Source organism: Chenopodium quinoa, unplaced genomic scaffold (genome assembly GCF_001683475.1).
Source record: "Chenopodium quinoa cultivar QQ74 unplaced genomic scaffold, ASM168347v1, whole genome shotgun sequence".
In the NCBI taxonomy this organism is placed as follows: Eukaryota; Viridiplantae; Streptophyta; class Magnoliopsida; order Caryophyllales; family Amaranthaceae; genus Chenopodium; species Chenopodium quinoa.
Genome location: NW_018742881.1, coordinates 1,759,049 through 1,779,492, shown reverse-complemented (window position 1 = coordinate 1,779,492; position 20,444 = coordinate 1,759,049). Strand labels below are relative to the sequence as shown.

The 20,444-nt window shown below is 37.1% G+C and overlaps 4 protein-coding genes across 4 annotated transcripts; 2 read left to right on the top strand and 2 right to left on the bottom strand.

The window, feature by feature from the left end:
* The first annotated feature begins 1,940 nt into the window (after positions 1-1,940).
* On the top strand, positions 1,941-4,328 carry LOC110726661 (PKS-NRPS hybrid synthetase CHGG_01239-like). The gene is made up of 3 exons (XM_021906131.1): positions 1,941-3,183; positions 3,273-3,896; positions 3,988-4,328. Exons 1-3 carry the CDS (start codon positions 2,322-2,324, stop codon positions 4,326-4,328), a joined length of 1,827 nt encoding a protein of 608 aa, XP_021761823.1. The 5' UTR covers positions 1,941-2,321.
* Positions 4,329-6,958: 2,630 nt separating this feature from the next.
* On the top strand, positions 6,959-10,852 carry LOC110726818. The gene is made up of 10 exons (XM_021906337.1): positions 6,959-7,255; positions 7,568-7,593; positions 7,734-7,818; positions 7,919-8,128; positions 8,757-8,879; positions 9,190-9,247; positions 9,491-9,564; positions 10,007-10,095; positions 10,182-10,264; positions 10,372-10,852. The coding sequence occupies exons 1-9, from the start codon at positions 7,085-7,087 to the stop codon at positions 10,249-10,251; spliced, it is 906 nt and encodes a 301-aa protein (XP_021762029.1). The 5' UTR covers positions 6,959-7,084; the 3' UTR covers positions 10,252-10,264; positions 10,372-10,852.
* A 514-nt stretch (positions 10,853-11,366) lies between these two features.
* Positions 11,367-13,302, bottom strand: LOC110726817 (oxygen-independent coproporphyrinogen-III oxidase-like protein sll1917). The gene is made up of 2 exons (XM_021906336.1): positions 12,185-13,302; positions 11,367-12,089 (listed from the first exon to the last, which is right to left on the bottom strand). The coding sequence occupies exons 1-2, from the start codon at positions 12,973-12,975 to the stop codon at positions 11,462-11,464; spliced, it is 1,419 nt and encodes a 472-aa protein (XP_021762028.1). The 5' UTR covers positions 12,976-13,302; the 3' UTR covers positions 11,367-11,461.
* Positions 13,303-14,969: 1,667 nt separating this feature from the next.
* Positions 14,970-20,328, bottom strand: LOC110726816 (elongator complex protein 3). Its single transcript, XM_021906335.1, has 8 exons — positions 19,776-20,328; positions 18,583-18,825; positions 18,157-18,331; positions 17,687-17,853; positions 16,188-16,407; positions 16,003-16,107; positions 15,480-15,632; positions 14,970-15,357 (listed from the first exon to the last, which is right to left on the bottom strand). The coding sequence occupies exons 1-8, from the start codon at positions 20,249-20,251 to the stop codon at positions 15,199-15,201; spliced, it is 1,698 nt and encodes a 565-aa protein (XP_021762027.1). The 5' UTR covers positions 20,252-20,328; the 3' UTR covers positions 14,970-15,198.
* Positions 20,329-20,444: the final 116 nt, after the last annotated feature.

Below are 20,444 nucleotides of genomic sequence, written 5' to 3'. Positions count from 1 at the left end.
TATACAATTATTTCTCCAAAGTTTGAAATTGATCAACCACTCCTTCCTTTAATCAAGTAAATTTTGTCCTCTTCACCTTATAAATTACTACCCCGTATTACAATTAAAACTTAAAATCAACTTTAATCAACAAAAACCGCCATAAATTCATTACTACATCTTTTTAAAAACTTCATGAATCGGTAAAAATAAATTTTTAATCATTCCTTTTCAATAACTAGGGCGGCTAACACACGTGTGAAGCATCATAGCTAGTCATGTTTGAAAGTTCTTTTAGTTTGGCATTTAGCGTTTAATTAGGGAAAATATGCAACAAAATTTTTTTTAGGGGTACAAAATGTTCACAAGCTATGCTTAAGAGTTAAAAAAATTAACATTAGTAAGTCCAAATATGTAATTAAACATTTTAGAGACATAATCGTCTTAACATTATTCATAAAGGGTGGTAATCCTAATTTTAAAAGGGGTAAATGAATAAATAAATATTTTATAAGAATATAATAGTTTCAACACTATTCATAAGAGTTTATTCATACCTTAAAAGAAAAGATAGGGATATAAATGTTCAAACAGTTTTTAAAATAAATTTTTTGGCTTACATTTTGATAAACAGAACAAGTGTTCTCTATCTAATTTCTTTGAACACGAATTTTCGAAAATTGACCATCCATGGACAATAAGTCCGCAAACTAGCCCAAAGACCAAAACCCTCAAACCAAGTTAACCAAGCCACATCTGATTGATTGTCCTTTGTCCGAACTCATTAAGACATTAGTAGAACAGAGTATCAACTAACAACGTTTTCAACCTGTTTAAAAATTACGTTGAAAAAGGTCTCTTCTTTCTTGAACCCAGAATTGTTAATCTCAACTGCTATTTGTCGCTCCCAAATTACCAGGTAACGCTCCCTTTTTGACTTGAATGGACCACTATGCCCTTTATGCAATTTGGGTTATAAAAATGACCTTGTTCCCCATTTGGACACAATACATGAAACGGTCCCCTCACTTCACGACATTGCTGTCCCGAGCTTCCCAAAATCGGTCCCCATGACCTTGCAACCAAATCGGTCCCCACGACCACCTAAATTTTCTATTTTCAATAATCGTTAAATTTTCCGACGGGTCTTGGGTCATGGACGGCGAGTGGAACATACGTACGCCAGAGAATGCGTCGGATCATTCTGTAAGTTTTTTATTTATTTTCGGTAATTAGGACATCCGCCTAAAATTTCCGGATGTCCTAGGTACATCCGCCTAAAATTTCCGGATGTACCATGGAACATCCGGAAATTTCAAGCGGAAGATGAGATCCGCCTAAAAAATCCGGATGTTCCATGGTACATCCGGAAATTTCAGGCGGATGTACCTAGGGACATCCGGAAATTTTAGGCGGATGTCCTTATTAATTTTTTTTTTTTAAATGTTAAGTACGTTTATTTAATTTTTTTTATGTTTATTAAGTTTTTTTTTTATGTATTTTTTTTTCGTGGTCTTGTGATTATTGTTGTGATTTAGTATTTGATAATTAATGTAATTTTGTTGTATTAATATGATTATTAGTAATATGTTTATTTTTTGTTTCATTATTATTATTATTATTATTGTTATTATTATTATTATTTATTTATTAATTAATGTTATGGTCTTATAAATTGTTTTGTAGTTGTTGTTATAATTTTTTATTATCATTAATATTGTTATTGTTTTGTATTTGTTGTTATTATTATTAGTATTGTTATTAGTATTGTTATTATTATTATTATTATTAGTAGTAGTAGTAGTAGTAGTATTGTTTTTATTATTTTTATTATTTTAATTATAATTATTATTATTATTTTTGTTTTATTATTATTATTTTGACATAAAGCATGTTTTGTTTAATTTGTATAGGATATGGAATCTGAGGAAGGCGGTGACGGTGTGAATTATACTGGGAATTTTGTCACCGATACGTTTTTTCCTACATTTGACGATTCTGTTACATGGGCTGATGGTGTTTCTATAAAATTGGGATTTATATTGGTGAAATCGTCTTATAACAAAACCAGAGATGGTCGGCCGTATCGGTATTTGCGATGTGATCGGTCACGAAGGAGCAAGCCGAGAGATTTGGAGAACGCGATACGGATGGACACCAAAACCAAAGCTAATGGTTGTCCATTCTACATCAAGATATATTATGATGTCAGCACCGAAAGTTGGAAGATCATTGCGAAAAATGATCACACCGGGACACATAACCACCCAATGATTGTGTACCCATAGGGTCACCGTAAAGTGAGCGGATTGAGTCCGGGTGCAAAACAGGTTGTGCGGGACATGACAAAGTCCAAGGTTGCTCCCCGTAACATCATGTCCACTATTGCCGAGCAATTTCCTGATGATCATCCAAACATCCGACACATTTACAATTGCCGAAATGACTTCAGGATGGAAATGTCCGAAGGAAGAGGAGTTGTTCAGCAATTTCTTCATCTGGCGAGAGAGAGTAAATACATTTACTGGTTCACAAACGATGATCACAACGTTTTGCAACATGCATTTATGGTGCACCCGATCATGGTCAACATACTCCGCACATACCCACATGTCATAGGTATGGATTCTACTTACAAGACCAATCGATATAACATGCCTTTCTTTGAGATAGTAGGCGTGACACCGACAAACCAGAATTTTCTAGTTGGATATGTTTTCATGCGCGACGAGTGCACGGCTAGCTATCGGTGGGTGTTGCAGAGATTAAGGGAGTTGATTGGGTTTGATAAAGAGCCATCTGTATTTATTTCAGACCGTGATCTTGGGCTATGTGCGGCTTTGAGAGAAGTCTTTCCAGGGACGTCACATTTACTCTGTCTATGGCACATCAACAGAGATGTGGAGGCTAAGGTGACGAAGATGTTTGGAAACAAGACGGTTGGTGTCAGTTTTAGAGCTGGGAGATGGTTCAAAATCGTGAATGCAACAACACAGGCGGAGTATGATTGTGCTCTAACTGCCATGCAAGTGAGGTGGGGAAAATATCCGGAAGTGATTCAGTATGTTCAGAGAACTTGGCTTTGTCATAAGGAGAAATTTGTGAAATTTTGGACGAACCAGGTTCTTCATTTTGGTAACACCACCAACTGCAGAGTTGAGAGCCAACATTCAGCAGTGAAAACTTGGTTAGAATCATCCACAGGTTAGTTGTATTATGTTATTAGTTGTTCTCGTTGTTACGTAATTGTAATTATAATTGAATTTGAATTTACTAATTAGAATCATTGGCAGGTGCTTTGGATACCGTATGGGCCCGAGTCCAATGTCATATCGGTAATCGCATGATACAAATTCGTAATGACTTGGAGGCATCAAGGTCTAAAATTGGTCAGATGTACAGACAGTTGCCACTGTCACGTATAAATGGCAAAGTGTCTCAACATTGCTTGAAAGTTCTGGATAACGAGACGAAAAGGATGCGGGATTTGAGTTATCAGGTCAATGAACGGTGTGGATGTGCTATGTGTCTAACCCATGGTCTTCCATGTGCTTGCCAGATACATGATTCGATAGTTGCACAGACAGGATTGTATAGCAGCCAAATTCATTCTTTCTGGAAGATACTGGTTATTGGTGATGGTGTTAGCATTCCTGAAGTGGTAAATGATTCGACCGAGGAGGCTGCACATTTTCGGTCCCTAATCGACGAAGTCATGGAAAGTGACCCGGCCGTACGTCGAAATGTAACGCGAATCATTGAAGAGGAGCTACATCCAGATCATTCACACCTTGAAGAACCACATATCAACCTTAACACTCGTGGTCGACCGAAAAGAAATAACACCAGGCGTGATCGTAGCTATTTCGAGCATGTGAACCGTCAACACACTCAACGTGGTGGTGACCCAGAACCAGGTAATACTAAAATTCTAAATTTAATATAAAAATATGAAAACTTAATACTTATAGCTTTACTAATAATTTATATTTTAATTTTGTGTTGTAGATCCAAGTGACATTAGTCAATGCAGGTATTTGAACTTGCTTCCAGCCCCAATGTTGCCGTACATTTCGTCTTGGAAGGATGTCATTTGTGATGGGAACTGTGGCTTTCGTTGTGTTGCCGACTTCTTCTTTGGCGATCAAAATAAGTGGTTTGACGTTCGGGAAACAATAGCGAACGAGGTCGCTGGTCATCCTGATTTGTACGAACGGATTTACGGGCTTGGGCGAATTTGGATGAACGTGGAGCGTATTCGATGGGATGGTGGGGCTGTCGGGGAGCGACATTGGATGGTTACAATTCAAGATTTATTTCCTATTGCTACGTGGTTAACGCAAGGGTGATTTGTCTCGGAGTAGGCCTAGTACCAACTTGCTACTACCCATGCATCACAGTCTTACCGCTTAGGGCACGCAACGGGGTTCACTCACCAACTCGAGAGTTTGTGATTGCTACAGTTGGTGGATCACATTTTATCCGTCTTGACCTTGTACCTGATTCACCACTCCCGCCGATCGCCGATTGGTGGACGCAAAACCACGAGGATAGTGTCAATGGATGGGATCAAGCATATCAGTTGAGAAGGGACATGTGGGATGCATTAGTTAGGTAGTTTGTAATGTACATTTACTAACTTTGAACATTTGTAAGAAAATTAGAATTATGAAATTAATTTTAATTGTATTTGCTTTTAATCTAACATGATATGCAACAAAATATCATATATGCGATCAAAATAAGTCTAATCTAAATAATCTAAAGTGGGGGGCACTTGTAATGCAGGATCAGCTCCGTACGGTAGCCAGTTCACCTCACGGTCAGTAAGCGCATCAATCCTAGTACGAAAAGCCAACAGGCGCTCCAGGTTCTTGCTAGGACATCCCGCTCCTACATCCCAAGCAGACGCACGAGGCATTTGAAGGTCCCGGGTCAAGGTACCCTGCTGTGGCCGAAAGCACGGAAAGTACTCGTAAATCCACGCTTGCAGAAGCGTGAGACAACCAGCAATCGAATCAGCACCTTTCCGTGATGCCGTGCCCAGTTGCCGATACAAGTAGGCCAGTGCAGCTGTTCCCCAAGCATACTCGTTAATAGGGACATCCGTGTGACATAGCTCGTGAAGGAAGGAAGGATGCGTACGGTTACCACTCTTGTCTACAAACAGTGCCTCCAAGCATTAACCACAAGTATGCATCAAGCTGCTCACTAAAATCCCGGTCGACTCAAAAATCTTATCAGTCAACACCCCACTACCCTGCCAAATGGTCTTTGTGCCGCAAACCTCAGACAGATCATCTGGAGTCATATCCATGGTGACCGAGCACGCGTCCCGTAACACGTCCGTGCTAGGAGTAGTGGACACCATATTGCCTGCAACCCGTAACCCAAGTATGTTGTACACGTCGTGCAGCAAGATCGTAATCTCCCCAAATGGCATGTGAAAGGTGTTCGTATCTGGCTGCCACCTCTCAACAAAAGCAGAAATCAACGGCCAATCAAGTCTCTTAAACATCAGGCCGGGCAAGTGAGACAACCAACTAGCATCAATCACCGCAATGTCCTCCACAGATTGACGGCCTCGCCAAGTGAACAAGTTAGAACATAACTTTGTCCTACTCAAACAGCGCAAAACACTACGCTCCTGCTCCATCCAGATATACCGTGCCACGTGACCGCCAAAACTAGGGATAACTGACCCATCCTCAGGCCCACCCGGCATCGGTTCCTGCACTAACCATGCCTCTGCAGAGTTGGAAGTAGGCTGACTCGACCCACTACCAACAAATCTCCCAAACTGACCCCTATATACCATATGGAAATCCTGAGGGTCCTGTTCTTCATCCCGGTCACCAGCATGACTAGCCGAACATTCGTCTTCCTCGTCAGATATGGGTGCTCCACTTGCAGAGTACAAGGGCCGACTACTACCAGACTGTTGGTCTCTCGACCAACCACTAGTAGACCCGTATTGCTGCTGCTCGGGCTGAACCGGTGAAGATCGAGATGTCTGTCTCCTAACAGACGCATTCAGATGTCGTGATATTGCATGTCGAGCACCCGAACCCTCGATCTACATAAAATTAAAAAATAATCCGATTTTAGTAATAACAATAACAATAACCATAACAACCATAATAACAATAACAACAACAATAATAATAATAACAACAACAACAAATACAAATTAACAACAACAAATATAACCTTAACAACAACAATAACTAACAACAACAACAACAACAAATACAAATTAACAACAACAACAATAACCATAATAACAATAATAATAACACTAATATCAACAACTACAATACTAATCATAATTAAAAATATTAATAATAGTACTACTAATAACACTAATAATAATATTATTATAACAACAACAACAAAAAAATAAAAAAATAAAAAAATTAAACAACAACAATAACCATAAAAACCCTAATATCAAATTAGTTTAATAATAATACTAATCATATTTTTAAAAATAATAACACTAATAATAATAATAATAATAATAACAATAATAATTAGCACAATAATAACAACAACAATAATAATAATATCAACAATAATCACCATAACACTTCAAAATAACAAAAAAAAAACAAAATCCGAAAAAAAAATAAAAATTAACAATTTTATTTACGGGCCAAAAAAAAAAAAAAAAAAAAAATTGGAACTTCCGCCCAAAATTTCCGGATGTTCCATGGAGGATCCGGAAATTCCAGGCGGATCCTCCATGGAACTTCCGGAAATTTTGGGCAGAAGTTCCAAAAGATCCGAAATAAAAAAAAAAAAATACCTCGTCTCCACCATCACCGCCGCCACCAGCGCCGCCGAAGGTCCTCCCTCCGAATCTCAGCCTAATCCGCCTCGAATCACCCGTTTTCTTTTGTGTTTATGATGATTGTTGTTTTTTAAAAAATGAAGAACAATTTTTGAATTTTTTTTTTTTAAAAAAAAAATTGTTTTAGAGAGTAAGAGAGTTTGAGAGAGAAGTAAAGAAGTGAGAAATGTTGGTCGGGAAGGAAAAAACCGTATTTATATATTAGGGGTAAAATTGGAATTTCAAGAAAAAAAGGGAGCGTTACCCGGTAAAATGGGAAATAACAACACCCTTGTTAATTCCGGAGGAGAGAGAAATTTAGCGACGGTATCAATGAGGAGCAACATTACTATAGGATTTCTTTGGGTTTTACCTTTTATTTTGTTGATAATTTCAGCAAATTTCGGATTTTCTGCTGCTCAACCTGTGCATCACCAAGATCAGGTTTTTCCTTTTCTTTGTTTGGACCCCTTTTTTCTTTTCTAATTCAATTTCACAACTTTATAGTTTTGTTATTATTTTTTGGGAAATTAGTTCTTTTAGCTTATTGGGTGTTTTGATTTCTTGAGAAATTGATTCAATTTGCTTAAACAATGCATAATTGGGGAAATCATGCTCTATACTTGAAATTGATCAAAGATTGTTTGAAGGAACTGTGTAATTTGGGGATACCCCAAAATTTTTAATTTTTTTTTTTTCCAATAATTTTCTTGAATTAGTGTGTTATTGATGCCAATATTTTCATTTTATCATCAGGGGTTGAACGAAAATGCTGAATCTAGGTAAGATTTTATAATTTTCGAGATTTACAGTTACAAAAATGTATCATATGAGATCATTTCTGTCTAATTTGTATGGAAACTACTATATTATGATAATTGTTTTTGGTAAAAGTTCATTCCTTCATTGCTTGAATGTTCAGAGATTTGAAAAAAGAACATGAACACATCCATGAGGTACACTGCTCTAGGGAAAGAAGTAGGGTGGCATGGGAAATTGTCGAGAAGGTACCGTGTTGGAATTGGAATGCATCGTTGTTATTTGATTTAATTTGCTCGCGTAGCTAGAAGTTTTGAGTGATAATTTTCATAAACTTATATATGACAGTATTTGATGCATTTTGTGGAGCGGGAAAGGTACGAAATTCCGAGGAGTTGTAGACTCCATCCAGACAATGATCTCTTTAGAGATCAGGAGCAGCATAAGTATAAAATGGATGTGAATGAATGGCAATGTGGCTATTGTAAGAAAAGCTTCTTGTCGGAAGAATTTCTTGACCGGCATTTTGACAGCAGACATTACAATCTTCTCAATTTTGTAAGCTGAACTCTTTTCAGTCCCTCGAAATTAATGTTGATTCTTGTGCTGTGATAAATTAGAACTATATAGATTCCTCTTTGACTTGGAGTAATTGTAGTTACTACCTTTAATTGGAAAGGGTGGCCCTTCAAGATATGGTTGAACTTTGAAAAAGTATTCATACTAGTTTACATATGTCCTGGTTTTGTGACTGGATATTTATGAGTACACATGGGTTGCTTAAATGGGAATGAGTCTAATTAGGGTAGTATCATGACAAGAAAACCTAGAGTGGTTTTTAGCTACTTTTTGGCCAGGCACATTTCCTGCCGGACAGCCTAAAAACCGTGATGGTTATGCCTACCTTATCCTTTGGTAATGACTTATACCTCATGTAAGCATCTCATAACTTACTCCTTCTACAATCACTAATCATTTTTTGCAAGAGTAGGCCACACTGCCACAGTCCATCTTATATATTGAAAGATGAAGGTTTGCTTTAGGTTTGCTGTATTTCTAGTCTTTAAAGCTTTAATTTATTTTATGAAATTTATTCTGATTAAGTAATCACTGTATTTTATTTTTGGTCTGTTTAATGTCAACTGTAAAGAGGGCTTATGCATTACATTCTACATTTTTACCACAGACTGGAAGCAAGTGCTTGGCAGATTTATGTGGTGCATTGCATTGTGATCATGTTCTGAATACAAAATCACTTAAAGCAAAGTGCAATCATGCAGCAGCTGCAAGGAATCGCCACTTGTGTGAGGTTACTTTTTAGATGTTTGAGGTTCAGAATGTTTTTGGTTAGCAATCACTGAGGAAGAGGGAGGGAAGGGGAAGAGGAAGGAAGATGTGGCCTTGCAGTTTTCCTCTGATTTCTCCATGTCGTAATGATTTGGTTTTTAACACGAGGAAAGAAATTTGATCAGTCCGATTGATATCCAACAAAATAATATGGACTCCTCACTCTCCCTCCCATCTCCCTCCTTCCAAATCCCTTCTTCCGAGCACATTGTTAATTACGTAGTAATTTTTATTGGCTGCCTTTATTTTAATTATTGGAGTGTTACATGCAGAGTCTAGCTGATTCCTGCTTTCCTGTTACTCATGGACCATCTGCAAGCCGTCTTCATGGTACTTTCTTCATAAACGTCATAAAAATATAAATTTGTTGTTCTTTATAAATTTTTTTCCCCTTTTCTTCGCTCTCCTTATAATTATTGAGAGCTAGTAGGATTGTGGAAAGGGAGTATGTGGCTATGCATTGGCTGTTACACTAGCAATGATGTTGAGCCAAAGAGATTTAATTTATTCATCGTATTTTGTTTCATTGTCTGGGATTTTTTACTCTTGAAAATTTGTCATTTTTCCTGGCAGAGCTATTTTTGCAACAATTCTGCTATGCTCACACGTGCTCAGGAGAAAAAAAACCATTCTCGAGAGGAGGAAGGGTAAGATCTGTTCTTATGCTATTAGTTTATATATCAAATAACTTACAAAATTCTCTCCTTGTACAACTAGGAAGCCTAAGCTTCTGTATGCTTTCTTTATCTTGTTCCCTCTCGGTCCTGCCCCTTGGTATTGCACGAGAAGCTTGTGAGCACGCTGATATGGTTTTAATGAGTTTTTAATCTGATATATCTCTTGGAAAATCTGAATTATGTAACTTATGAGGACTTGAGGTCATGGTTGCTGTTAAGTATAACCAATAAATGGTTCACTTGGCTACAGATGAAATATAAGACTTGGAAACAATGTTTTATAGTATGTAGTATTTGTTATAGAGTTTTGTTATAATAGAGTATCAATTTCTAATTATTACTGAGAAGTAATCTGTAATCTGATTGATTGTTTTAATTTTCTAATATGATTTTCTGCTTTTCATCTGTACAGAAGGAAACAAGTCTACTGTACTTTGCCGCCTCAATCTTGATTATAATGTTACTTCCTCTTTTCTACGTTTTGGTGTGTTTGCACCAGAGGTATTTGAGAAATTTATCCAAGCACATTGTTTCCTCTTCTGCAGTGCTTTTATACAGAACATTGATGATATTTTCCTGTATTTCAGTGAAATTCGGAAGGATACCCAGGAGCTTAAGCGAATTTCAAGACTTGGTCGCAAAGCAAAACCTACATGATCAGTAAAAAAATGTTAGAACCTGCCTAATTAGCTTTTATCTTTCACCTTTCTATCAGTTTGCATGTTCTAAGTTTTGTTGGTAAAACTCACATGTTCCATTTTGCTTTGCTGAATCTAGGATAATGGCGACAGCAATTTTGTTTCTTATACAACACACTGGTCTATGATTATGGATTTTGAAGCTGGTACATCACCATAATTGTTGCTTCTCTTCCTTGAGAAACTGAATTTGTTACATGGTGGCTAATTGATTAAAAGAGATTGATGGTCGCCTAAGAATTGCTGGAGGTGCACAGATAGCTCACTTTTTGAGGGACTCATTCAAGCAGATCAGCTTATTGCTCGGCATCATCTACAATCTTATCATCCAGCAATTCCCTTCAAATATGTTGCTTCAAATGTATCATGGAACATAAAATACTTAATACTCTGTAGCATTTATTTTTTGTCTTTGGTTGCTTCTGAATCAATTCAAGGCAGCAGTGAGCCAGTGACCATTCTGTTGTATTTTATTCTTGGATTAAACTGTAAATTGTCCATTTATCTCTACTATATGGTGCAGAAGTAAATTCAAGCAAATAACATTAAGATTTGTATCACATATTTTTGCTGGATATAGACAAACAGTTGATGTATCGGGCACCATCTTTGAAATATTCTGTCATCATATTTTACTTTACTAAATCGTCTCAGATGGCTCTAATTGATTGACCTAGGCTCTTAAAACCCCAGAAAGAGCGTCAAGTGCTGATCCCGAGCCTGTACTTTAAGAGCACCTCACTTATAATTCTCAGAAGATTGTTTCTAAACCTGAAAGTCGTGTACAACTGAACAATAGAATTATCTATAATTAGTTTTATGAGTGTGGAAGGGTAAAATGATATGTTCCTCTGGACTAAAACTGGGAGTGTCAAGGGAAGAATCAGAAACGTGTTTCTGTGATGAGTTTATAAGTCCTTCTGGGTGCACTGGGTGATTAATACTCGCAAGGAAGCTCCATATCCCATCTTTTAGTCTATAGTTTCAGTGCAAACTGCACACGAAGACTGTTTGCAACCTCCTTGTAACTGTTTCAGCTTACCATAAGCAGTAAAGAGAGGATAAGGGCTTCAACTGATAATGGTACAAAATTTTCAGATGCTCCTATTAATTTAAATTTTGAAGTTTGATTTGACATGTAAAAAGCAAAATAAAGAATGTACATTCATTCATGGGGCAACAACCCCAAAAGCAATTGATATCAATTCATTGGAAAGAAGAAAACCCTCTGGATCATTTAGTCTGATGAATGAAACTCTTTCTTCTAACTTGTCTATATCATTAAACAAGGAGCTAACTTCAGATGCCGGTATTAGCTTCCTTTCTTCATCTAAGCAGAGGACATGTCCACTTTCTACGTAAGGTTTATAGGCTTGGCAGAGAGATAGGGCAAGTGAGGCACCAAAATCTTGTGTAAAGGACTTAATATCTAAACCTCTCGAAGTTCTGAGAGATAGCATCACAATATCCGCAGCTCTATCTTTAGGATCCACATTACCATTCTCTTGATCACTTGCCAACCCATTTTCCAAGTTTGCCACATAAGTTGCATAGTCTCTCATCCTCCTTGGTCTTGAAAATCGCAAACCATTGAGGTAACTTGCAGATCCAAGACCAAATCCGTAAAATGATGTGTTCTTCCAATAAGTGAGATTGTGCTGACACTTGAACCCACTCTTTGAATAACTGCTAATTTCATAATGTTCATATCCCGCGCTTGTAAGTGCTTCTGAAGCCATTTTGTAAAATTCAGCAGATTGAGATTCAGATGGCAATGGTAACTCTCCTGGCGTATACCTGCACATAACCATTTTCAGCCTCGTTCATTACATTAGACATGTCGTTTCACTAAAAGGCACTAGACAAGTCTTAAAAGGAGTAAAAATACTTACAATACTCCAAATTTAGTATCCTTTTCGACTTGCAAATCATACACGGATACATGGGTCGGCTTAGCATCAATTGTGAGCTGCAAACTCTCACTCCACATGTCTGTGGTTTGGTGAGGGAGGGAAGAAATCAAGTCCATACTCCAATTTCCAACTCGACATGACTCTACAATCTCGATTGCCTCATAAACCTCCTTAAGACCATGAGCTCTCCCACAAGCCTTGAGCAACTCCTCTTGAAATGCCTGCACACCAAGAGACACTCTATTCACACCCAACTCCAAGAAGTCCCTTAGCTTATCAGCATTGAAAGTACCAGGATCCATTTCCATGCTTATCTCAGCATTCAAACACACCCCAAATTTTGATTTCAGTGTATCAAGCACCAAAGCAACAAGCCTTGGTGGGACCAAAGAAGGGGTACCCCCACCAAAAAACACAGTTTCAAGAGGTGGGTATTGATCAAAATCTAATCTTGTAGCCTTAATCTCCCTGCATATCAACTCTACGTAATCGATGATTCGAGGGTCATCGTCGTGGGATTGGTTCATGGATGATCCTAGAGCAACGATAGGGAAATCACAGTAATGGCAACGTTTCCTGCAGAAAGGAAGGTGGATGTAAGCTGAGGTTGGAGGGAGTTGATAAAGGGGAGTTGGATTCGTTTGGGCATTTTGTCGAACAGTTGATGTGCATTGAGTATGAACATTTCTTACTGTTGATGAGATATTGGGACCTTTGAACTTCAATTGAAGGGTGGATATAAATGGCGAAAGAGCTGTCCTAAGCATCATGGTTTGACTATTTTTGTTCAATGCAGACAATTTTTGGAGGAAGAAGCAATGGTCTCAAAAGGTAACTAATTTTGGAAGGTGATGTAATGATACAAATTAACGGTCCGTTCGTGAGATGAAGCCCCAATTTCTATATTTTAGTTACAATGTTAGATAAAAGAAAAAGTTTAAAATGTTAGATGGTATTGTTTCCACAAGGTATTGACCTAGAGACAAAAAATTGATGGTTTATTACAATTAGTCTTAAAAGATATACGAGTAACATATTGTTATACTACGTATAAAAATTCTAAGGTGATGAAGGTAACTTTGATCACCATAAGCTATCTACATATTTTTTTTTTTTTATTTCTAAAAGCATCCTCATTGAGCATTTTAGTTTTTTTTTTCTTTTTTTTTTTTGTTTTTTATTTCTAAAAGCATCCTCATTGAGCATTTTAGTTTTTTTTTTTCTTTTTCTTTTTGTTTTTTATTCCTAAAAGCATCCTGAGGAATGGGGAGAGAAAATGGGAAAGGAGAGTTTTTTTTTTTAACAAAAGAGGAGAGTTGTTGAATTGTTCACTTACCATTTTTTTTTTTTTTTGCTCTTGTGAGTTATGATCATCAATATTGGGGAGCAAATGTATCCTTTTAGCCATCCTATTTTATTGTTAAAAAGATTTTACATTGAGTATGCTAAGTATGAGCACTTATAAGGATACGTACCTTTTTCATTTTCTCTTCCGTTTCCTCCATTTATTTTTAAAATTAATGACCGATTGCTTAATATTACCATTATGAATATGTATGAACTTAAAGTATGCTATCAAATTAAATCTGGACATATGTCAAAAAAGTTACCGTTAGATTCCCTCCAAATGCAATTTCTTCGGGTTTTTTTTTTTTATTTTAAATCCATCCAAAATGTCAAAGTTTCACAAAAGTTGAGACACTTTTTTCTCTTCACCAAGAGGATTAGGTACTTTCCTTTTAGGATCTTCAAGAACCACAAGATCCTTTTACCAATGGAAAAGGAAGGCTAAAAGATGGTGAATCATCCTCTCCCATGGAAAAAAAGAGGGCTAAAAGGAGGCTCATTTTATAGAGAATAAAATATTATGACCGTTGGGTTTTTTTATTTTATTTTTTTGAGAAAAAAATATTTATCATTTGAAAGTTATAGTCGTTATAAATTTTACAATCATGTATAACCACTCATCTTAACAAGAGACATATTAATGTCGTTACTTTTGCTCTTCAACATTGCTTTCCTTTTGCTTTTTTTTTTCCTCCTAATAGTGTGTCGGCAATGGCACAAGGACCTACGAAACAAATCCTTTCCATCGAAAGGAAAAGCTTAAACCCTTTTGGTATGATCCTTTTAGGATATTAAACATCCATAAGGATCCTTTTACCATAAAGAGGGCTCTTAGGATGACATTCCACATTGATGCTAATGCTCTTGACCATGGGGCAACATACCATGGTGCAACGTATCTTCTCCTTCTAGAATCCATGTTTGCTATAAGCATGCTATTGATACATGAATTCATAATTTGAAATACATGAATAATGAGGTTCAAACTATACCAACCTCTAGGGTCTGTTCTCTTTATCTTATTTTCATTTCAGTTCTTAATTTCATTCTCTCATAAAATATTCAATTCAGTCAATCAGAGCAGACCCTTAGTTTCTATTCAAGAGGTTCAAACTTTGAAACGCAAGAATTCATATTTTAGGATTTGAAAACCAATTTTTCGTGGATACCTACAACGAAGGTTTGATCTTCCAATTTTTGTTAAAATATAACATTACTTGATCACCATGCCATAAATTTTCATATGTATTTATAAGTTATAACCAATAAGCCAAGAAACGCCATGTAAACATATCTTGTTTGAACTTATTACCAGTATCTCTTTTTTTTACCTGTAGAATTAAACAAGCTTCAATAGTTCAATCGCTTCACACACACACACACACACACAAAATCTGCACACAGTACACCTGCTGAATATGTCACATATGGTATGCACAATTCACTATTAAATGAAAATGCTCACTTTTTCATTTCATTTTACTGGTACATCAAAATCAGCAGAGACACTATTATAAAATGGCTAGATGCAATTGAACTAAGTGATAGGCAACTATCAAAATTCACAATATACATATGGTTAATTAGTCTGCTCTACATCTAAGGCGCAGTGTACAACAAAATCTTCATTCTTATGTGGATGCCCATTACACGAGATATTTTACCATATAAGGTCCCTCAAGTTCATAGCCTAATTTCCTGTAGTAATGCCGGGTTCCAACACCAGAGATAACAGCTATCTTTGTTGACCTATGCTCCCTACGAGCAATATGCTCTGCCTCTTCCATTAGTAGAGTACCATAACCCTAAAGATTAAACAAACTGATGAGCAATCTATAAAACAAAGAAATTGAAATACTGATAACCCCCCTCCCGGAGTCCAAGCTCTCAGGCTCAGCAGGAGTAACAGTGTACTTAGTTTGATTACCTGATGTTGTAACTTATCTGCTTCCCGTCCATGGACAGGGACTGCAGTTCCATAAACATGAAGTTCACGAACAATTGAACACTTCCCCGTTAGTTCAGGACAAGTGACATTCCTACCACATCTTCTAAGTCGGAGGAGGCCTACAAGAATGTCCTGTACAGGAAAACTTTCAAATGATTTCTAATCCAAAATTGAAACAATAATCAATAGATGTAAATGAGTAAAACAATAGCAACTTAACAAGTACTTCGTATAACCACAAAGCAACTCAGATACTTCACATTGCCCAAATAAATTTCCAGGGAGCCACTTATCAGTATGAAGAAAGTCAGCAATGAATCTTGACTGCAAGTGTCTTGATAAGAGCTAGGAATATCAAGGACAGGATTCTTACAGAGATAAAATACACCAAAACATGTGTGATACATAATTAATCATTCTTCAAAGTTACTAGGAAAGCAAATTCCAACCAACAGTACAATCAATAGCTATGCCTTGAAAACATCAATCAAACATTCATTACCTGTTGTGTATCCTCATAAGAGAGGAAGGTTTCCCAGCCCTCATTAGCTGTATAATCACGACGAACGAGCACCACTTCTTCTGGTCTTATCTTGTGGTGAATGTCCTGAACGTACCCCCAAAAAAATTATAATTACTTTAACATCTAATCTGATTCGGGTGATAGCACTAAGCCAGCCAACATACCTGAATTCCTGCTTCTCTTGTTCGCACATCACGGCATTTTAGTCCTAGATCATCCATTCGAGCTAGAGCCAATTCACGAAGATTGCCTTTCTCAACACCAGAAGTAACCAAAGGCATAGGTATATCACGCTGAACTCGATAAACACGAGTCCAAGGAGGCACCATAGATAAAATCCTAGCTATAATATCCACAAGTTGTTCAGGTGGGTAATTTCTATACCTGCATACATATATAAGAAAATTAATGATCTGTTCAAGGGAAAAAAAATATTATCAGATATAGTGGAGGAAAGTAATGGATTTTAGCCCACTCCATTCCTTCACGAAAGTTATTGGTTCATTTTACAAAAAAACTTCATTCCCCTTTCTCCAAACAATCACCACTTGCCTTTATCTCTCCCTCCTCACAACTCAAAAGCCACACTTCCTGCATTTTTCTTCTCCTTGATTCCGTCCTGCAAGCCACCACTATCCTCTACTGCCAGAGCTACCATTGTTGCCAGTTTACCACAAGAGTCGACAATCACTCATTCCATCTCCTCTCATATCATAATTGATGTGTTTTTAATCATATACACATCAAATACAGCATCACCCACACAAATTGGCAATGAAAATATACTAATAAATAATTGATTATTTAGCCAACTACTGTTGATTTAGGTCATGCACAATTGCTATTTATCATGAGTTCTTTTTCCTTTTTTTTTTTCTTTTTTTTTTTCATATCATTTCCACCCCCTGTCCAGGTTTCCTCATTTGTTTTTCTAATTCAAGTTCTCTTGTCTGTTTTCTAAAGCTATTAATTGAGATGGCCAAGAGGAAAGAGAAGAACCAGAAGATAGATATCAGATCATAAGTGGTGGTTGTTCTGTGATGACAGCCACAGATGGTTGTCCACTTGTCCTGTTGGTGATGTGGTAGCATTAGCGCCAGTATGGAAGTTAATTATACCTTTGAATGTTGGAATTTGAAAATTTAGGAATTGATCAGGCATCAATAAAGAATTTAATTTATAAAAATATAAAGGACATATTGGTTAGGGAGTCTATCATTTCATTCTGTTACTACTCTTTAAAGAGTGAACCGAAAGCCTCCTGGGTATCTCGATGGATGAAGTAACTTTGTGCAAACCTACTGCTATATCCTCAAGAACTAGAAATTTGTTTTATGACCCTCAATAATCTAATTCAGATTCATAAGCAGAATCCTCCGGGATAAGGGGATGATAAACACAGACTAAAAGAAGTAGGGAAGGTCATTTCCCAAATCCTGATAAATTAAAAAAAAAATAAAAAACTCCAATACTACCAATTACCTACAGAGTTGCAGTGCATTATTAACAAACTTAATAACAGCCTTTCTATCCCAAAATCAAGTGCTCTGGCAGATAATATAATAAACAATGGCTTTCTTTTTACCATCATATGCCTGCTTGTATACAATATCTTTATGATCCAGTTGGAACACGACATAAAGAGGCATATTGGAGGAAATACCTGCCAGTTTTCCAGAGCTCATAGAGCCCAGTTCCACGAATAACAAGAGTAGGATATATTTTAAGTCCATCAGCTCTGAAGGCAGGACTCTCAAAAAATTCCTTGAAGCTTTCCATATCCCTCTCAACCCCCACATTTGGAAGATCTGGCATCATATGAGCAACAATCTGACAAAAAGTATGTAGATAAGCTGAGCAACCAACACATTGCAAAAAAATTCAGAAAGCTCAGGCAGATAATAATTGTTAACATTCAAATTCCAAAATAGATAAATCATCTTGATGTCACAACTCACAAGTCACAACTACAAATGCATGAGTTCTACAATTCACAATGGAAGCAAAATCAACACAGTATATTTCTGGTATATAACATCTTTGAGATTTGATTCTCTGATATCAATAGGAAATTAAAAAAATAAATAAAAATATCCTTATCAGTAACAATTGAGTATACAGTACTAAATGTACCTTGAAACCAGCATCCTTTGCCAAACAAAAGCAATCAGCTACGGCAGCTACAGTATGACCTCTATTCGAGTCCCGCGCAACATCCTCGTATGTACTTTGAACTCCAATCTCCAAACGTGTGCATCCATACGATAGCATCTGTCGCAAATGAGGGCCAAGGCAATAGTCCGGTCTCCTGAAGTTTTTAAAAGCATATAGACATCATGAGGTTGCAAATAAGGATCAAGGTAAACAATAAAGTGTCCTTAAGAACTAGTCAGAATACTCAGAAAATAAGATCCGCCCACGAAAAAATTAGAGGAAAGTGGAACAATGAGACAGACAGAAAGCAAGAAACACCAAATCACCAGCTATAAAAGGGTCATATCCTATCAGTTCAGAAAACAGAACACAAATTCTGACAAGTATATAGAAATGATTGCTTACGTCTCAATAGTCATTCCAATACATTTTACTGCACTGTGTTCAGAGTAGGCAACAGCTTCTTCGACATTTGCAGATGTATGCCCAGATAAGGCATCATGCAGGTTCCTTGTGAAATAATCACGATAGTCTGCTGGCAGTGACATAAAAGTACCACCCATCAAGATGAACTCAACCTTATCAACACTGTGACCCAACCGCTTGAGCTGATCAATCCTGCTTCTGGCCTGGACATAAGGGTTGTATCTGGAACCACATAGATAAAGTTGATGAAATACCTCTCAGTAAAACAATATTGAAGTACTGTACACTGCCATAAGTTACATACATAGCATCAATTCGAAAAAAAAATATAAACTGAAATCTTCAGATACAATCAGCACAGTAAAAATTGACATGCTAGAGCCAGACAATCAATACCCTGAATCTCAACAATAAAAGAATACATCTCATGAATTACTTCAACTCCCCTAATCACACTAATGAAAACGTAAAGGACAGTTCCAAGTCTGTCCAATATGCAAGCAACTCCACTGAACTTAATAGCCAATATGCTCTCACAACTTTACACCGCAAGTTTAACCAAGAGAGATAGATCAAAGATCTAAAAATTGTATTGATAAGGTGCTACTCTTTCCTTAGGCCTAGCAATTTCATCAAATCAGAAACCATATCATTTCCTATTGCCTCTTAACTTAGGGTCAGGGAATCATATATCAGATATCTTTACAATCACAATAACAGCTGCAGGCATGCATAAGTTCTATGGCTGCCACAGGCCCACAGCTTAATACCAAATTCATACAAGCTCAATAAACTTTCCATTGCGTTCGCGATGGTAATGCTGCTGGTATTTGATATCCTGCTCCTAACAGGGTTCTATATTCTAAGACAGACATATAGAGCTTAGTGACATTAACATCCATGACTCATACCTTAACCCTCAATCCTAGTAACAGCAAATAGGGAATATACAAGTTTATCATACATACCATATCTATTTCTAAAACACATCAAATGCCAATAATTTTACATCATTCAATCAATAAAACAAATTAACTCCACAATACAACAACACAAACCCCAGAAATCTCCCCAAAAAACAAGAAACAACCCACTTCATCAAACATCCGAAACAACCAAATTCAACAACTAAAAACCAAATTCAATCATAAAATTAATAAAACAATTCATACCTCGCTCGAATAGCTCGCATACTAGTGGGTTCATACCCAGTATAACTCTGAGTACTATACTCGAAATCAGAATCAGGCCCACCAGGGCAATACACACAAATATTCCCAGTAGTAGCAATATGGGGACACCTATGAGGCTTTGACATCACCGCAACAACCGCAATACCCGAGGCGGTTCGCACGGGCTTAGCCCGAAGCTTCGGAAGGAGAGCCTCGCGGTCCGAATCCGGCAAGGCCGCGATCATTTCCACCAGCTTAGGAGCACGGGCTAGGCCGTATTTACGGCACGCAGCGGATTTGATGAAGTTAAGGTCTACGGTTTCGCCTTTTCTTGAAAGGTCTACCATTTGAGAGACGATTTCAGCGATTGCTTTGACACGGGCTTCTTCTTCGGTTAGGCCGTGTGATACTAAGCCGCCACGGCCTGGGCGTGGGAGTTTGCGGGATTGAGAGGGTGATACTGTAGCTGCCGCCATTAGAGAGAGAATGAGAGAAAATGGAGTATTAGCTCAAGAGGGGTTTTGTGTTTGCTGTATATGGAAATTTGTTTTATTTGGTGTTTACGAGTCACACTTTTATAGGGGCGGGGATGAAAATCAATCAAAATCTGTAATCTTGAGAAAAGAACTTTAACCACTTGAATTATATCTCACGACTTTCATTTTAGTT